Source organism: Corylus avellana, chromosome 2 (assembly GCF_965113065.1).
Source record: "Corylus avellana chromosome 2, dhCorAvel1.hap1.2, whole genome shotgun sequence".
NCBI lineage: Eukaryota > Viridiplantae > Streptophyta > Magnoliopsida > Fagales > Betulaceae > Corylus > Corylus avellana.
In genome coordinates this window covers 44,590,947-44,594,800 of record NC_142491.1, presented here as the reverse complement: position 1 = coordinate 44,594,800, position 3,854 = coordinate 44,590,947, and the positions used below count along the sequence as shown (strand labels likewise).

General features: G+C 38.2%; 1 protein-coding gene across 1 annotated transcript; it reads left to right on the top strand.

Moving 5' to 3' along the window:
• The first annotated feature begins 1,531 nt into the window (after nt 1-1,531).
• LOC132165793 (cytochrome P450 89A2) lies at nt 1,532-3,235 on the top strand. Its single transcript, XM_059576479.2, has one exon. The coding sequence runs from the start codon at nt 1,565-1,567 to the stop codon at nt 3,089-3,091; it is 1,527 nt and encodes a 508-aa protein (XP_059432462.2). The 5' UTR covers nt 1,532-1,564; the 3' UTR covers nt 3,092-3,235.
• Nucleotides 3,236-3,854: the final 619 nt, after the last annotated feature.

The window sequence follows — 3,854 nt, the reverse complement described above, 5'->3', positions numbered from 1 at the left end:
TAACTACATTTAAAGTCGTGTTTCAATTCTTTCGAACAAGAAGAAAATTAAAAAAGAAAAGAAAATGAGCTTCAGATAGTGACGGTTGCACCTGGCATTCAAAACCAGCTAGGAATTGAAGATAATGTCCAATGCTCTACTGCAGAGTAACAGTTGTCTACTGTTACAAAAATAAATATATTATTATTATTATTGGTTGTAATTGTTGAAATACACTTATAATTAATTTCTCACTTCAAAGTGCTGTTTGGGGTTGTTGAGCGTATTTCAATGTCTACAAAACTAAATTTAACAAACATATACGTCCGCCACGTTTGTATTTTTAACCGTGATCAAATATTCAAAATGTGGAATATTTTCATTGACTGTACGTCCTGATAACTGTCGCTGTGATTGAATTTGAGTTACGGACATGTAGGTTCACCGTTTTGGACTTGAGTGAATTAAATTCAAAGCCAGCCCTTTGAATTTTCAACTTAGGCCCATTCCTATAGGTTCAAATACCGGCTGAATCACCAGCTTTATTTGTTATTGGAAAGTTCCTTAAAAGGACATGGATTGAAGTAAAACTTGATTAATGTGAATATATATATAGTATAGAAAAGTTTAAAATAAATTTGTTTTGTAATAATTTTTTAATTTAAATAATAATAAAAAAGTGATTCATGTTTTGTGAACAGTAAGAATGTTAGAAGTTAATATTTTTAAATGAATAGTAATGGTCTAGACTCTTGCAAATAAGGTCATCGTATTTGGCAAAGGATCACGTCTCATAAGGTAGAAGTTATTAGTTTAAATTTTTTCTCGCTCTTCCTTTTTTATGGACATGTAAAAATAATAATAATAATTACAAAATTAACAAGTTGTGGTTTTTTTTTTTTTTTTTTTTTTTTGATTTAACAAAAAAAAAAAAAAAAAAATTCTAATGGAAGGGGTAACCAAAAGAGCTTGGTAAATTGGCAGGAATTGTGTTGCAAATTTTTGTAATTTGGGGGACATTATAATTTGGATAGTAATTTGTAGGAAAAAAAAATATAGTTTACACATTCTTATTATTATTTTTACATATATAATAAATAACAAAATATATTTTTTTGTTATCATGTGGCGCTATCATGACGTCGAAGGGTGTTAAATTGATGGCCATTGCTATTGTTGTTGTTTTTAAGAGAAAATATATATATATTACTCTTTTTTAATATATTTTTAAATAAGAAAAATATCATCTTTTTTAATAATCACGTGGCACAATGAATGAGTTATCAGATACGCATAATATTATGCTTAAACTAAAACAGAATTGGCCGAGAAAACTATATATAATAAAGAAAGGTCTGAGCCGCCAACGGAAGATAGTGGTCGAAGAGAGAGACAGAAAGAGAAAAGGAGAGCTTAGTGCTAAGTGGGTTGAAAAACGTGGCAGTTAGTTTCTCGAATCGTAATTTTGGTTGAAAATTGTGGGCGATGGTTGTTGGGTTCTTCTCTATAAATGGGCACGAGCATGTTGAAGCAAACACATTCATTACCACACCCGTACAATATAGGCTTGTGTCAGCTTGGAGACATGGAGGCCTGGCTCATCATCCTCGCTTCTCTCTCTGCATGTTTCTTCATAAAACTCCTCTTCAGTCTTCTTTTCTCCTCCAAAACCACCAAAGATGGCGAGCTCCCACCAGGACCCAAGCCTCTCCCCTTCATCGGACACCTTCATTTACTTCCCAAATCGACGATTGAGCTCAGATCCCTCATCTCCAACTTATCCCAAAAGTTTGGCCCTATTTTGACTCTCCGCGTTGCCTCCAAGCCCCTCATTTTCATAACTTCCTACCCCATCGCCCACCAAGCGCTTGTTAAAAACAATGCCATCTTTGCAAACCGTCCGCCAATCGTCCCAGTCAGCTATGTTCTCAGTAACAAGCGCAAAGATATTGGCGGATCCCCCTACGGCAATACTTGGCGTCTCCTTCGTCGTAATCTCATGTCTGAAGCTCTCCATTCCAGTGGGGTGAAATCTTACACTTTCGCCCGCAAGCGATCATTGGAAACAATGATTAATGGCTTCAAGCAATGTTCCCAGGACGACGCCGTCCGTCTCTTTGAGCATCTCCACCTGGCCGTGTTTTCCTTGTTCATTCTCATGACTTACGGAGACATCGGTGATGATGCCATTAAAGCAGTTGAACACATTCAATATAAGTTTCTTGTCAGTTACTCCGAGTTCAGTGTTTTCGCCACCTGGCCGACACTGGGGAAGCTTATCTACCGAAAGAAATGGGAAAGGTACAACGATTTTCTAAAGCGTCAATACGACGTCCTTATGCCTCATATTAGAACCAGACAGAAGTTGAAGCAAGAGAAGGGCACCAAAGAAGTCGACTTGGTAACTTACACAGATACCTTACTCGATTTGGAGATTACCGAGGGCGCCGGTAACCAAGGCAAGCTTGACGACGCTGATGTACTGAGCTTGAGCTCGGAGTTCATCAACGCCGGTGCCGACACAACCGCAACGATGTTCCACTGGATCATGGCGCATTTGGTGAAGGACCCACGTATCCAAGCCAAACTATTTGCTGAAATCAGCCGAGTTGTGGAACAAGGAGCGGAAGAGGTGAAGGAGGAGGACTTGCACAAGATTCTATATTTGAAAGCAGTGATTCTTGAGTGTCTCAGAATGCACCCTCCAAACGCCTCGTTAGTCCCACACACAAACACAGAGGATATGGAATTGTACGGCTACAATATCCCGAAAGATACGACGGTGCTCATCGGGACGGCAATAATAGGGCGCGATCCGACGGTGTGGGAGAATCCAACGGAATTCAGGCCCGAAAGAATGATAAGTATCAATGATAATGGTGGAGAGGAAGTTGGTGATGTGTTGTCGTTTAAGATGTTGCCATTTGGCGCTGGGAGGAGGATGTGTCCCGGTTACAAATATGGGACGCTTATTCTGGAGTACTTTGTTGCCAATCTGATCTGGCAATTTGAGTGGAAGGCAGTGGATGATGTTGATCTAACGGAGAGGGAGGCGTTCTTGGTTGTCATGAAGAATCCTGTGCGTGCCAAGGTTATCCCAAGAGTCAAATAGATACCATGCACGTACTACTTCTTCTGAGTATATGAATAAGAAGGCCCTTTATGTATTTTTCTATAGTATCTTTGGTTAAAAATCACTCATCTTTTGTATTGAAAAAAAGGGTAATAAAAACTAATGCATTTTATGGTTGTTTTACCAATCTTTCATTAGATTTTATTAGATATATTTGTCCTAGCTTGATCCCAAACTATGGGTGGTCTAACTTGCACCAAATCAAATATTAAATATTGTATGGCCCGAACACTACAAGAATTCTTGTATTGAACCACGTTGTTTTTCTAGAATCGTCGCTAAGTGCCAAATTTTTTGATGCGCATGTTTTGAAATGTCTAGAGTCGTGTTTTGAACGATAAGAACAGTAGCCTACATAGACCCCCCCCCCCCCCCCCAAAGAGAAAAAAAACAAAAAAAAAAACGAAAAGAAAAGGAAAGAAACCTCTACGTGTACGTAACAAGAGTAATGACATCCTTTCAAAAAAGAGAAAAAAACAAGAGTAATGACATATTCCACTAGATAAATGTTACATGCCTTGATGGGTCGCTTCCTAGCCACCGCACATAATCTAGGGGTGGCTACTCCATTAATTACCGGAAAGAAATGGGCGTTGAATTGAAACAAGATAAATATTAGGGCCACTAATCTTTTTAAGGTGCTTATGTAAATGTACCTAACGTTTTTCTTGAATCATTAAGATTAAATATTGGGTGGGCCATGTTACAAGAATTTTGGAAATTTTTGTATTCAACCACTTCG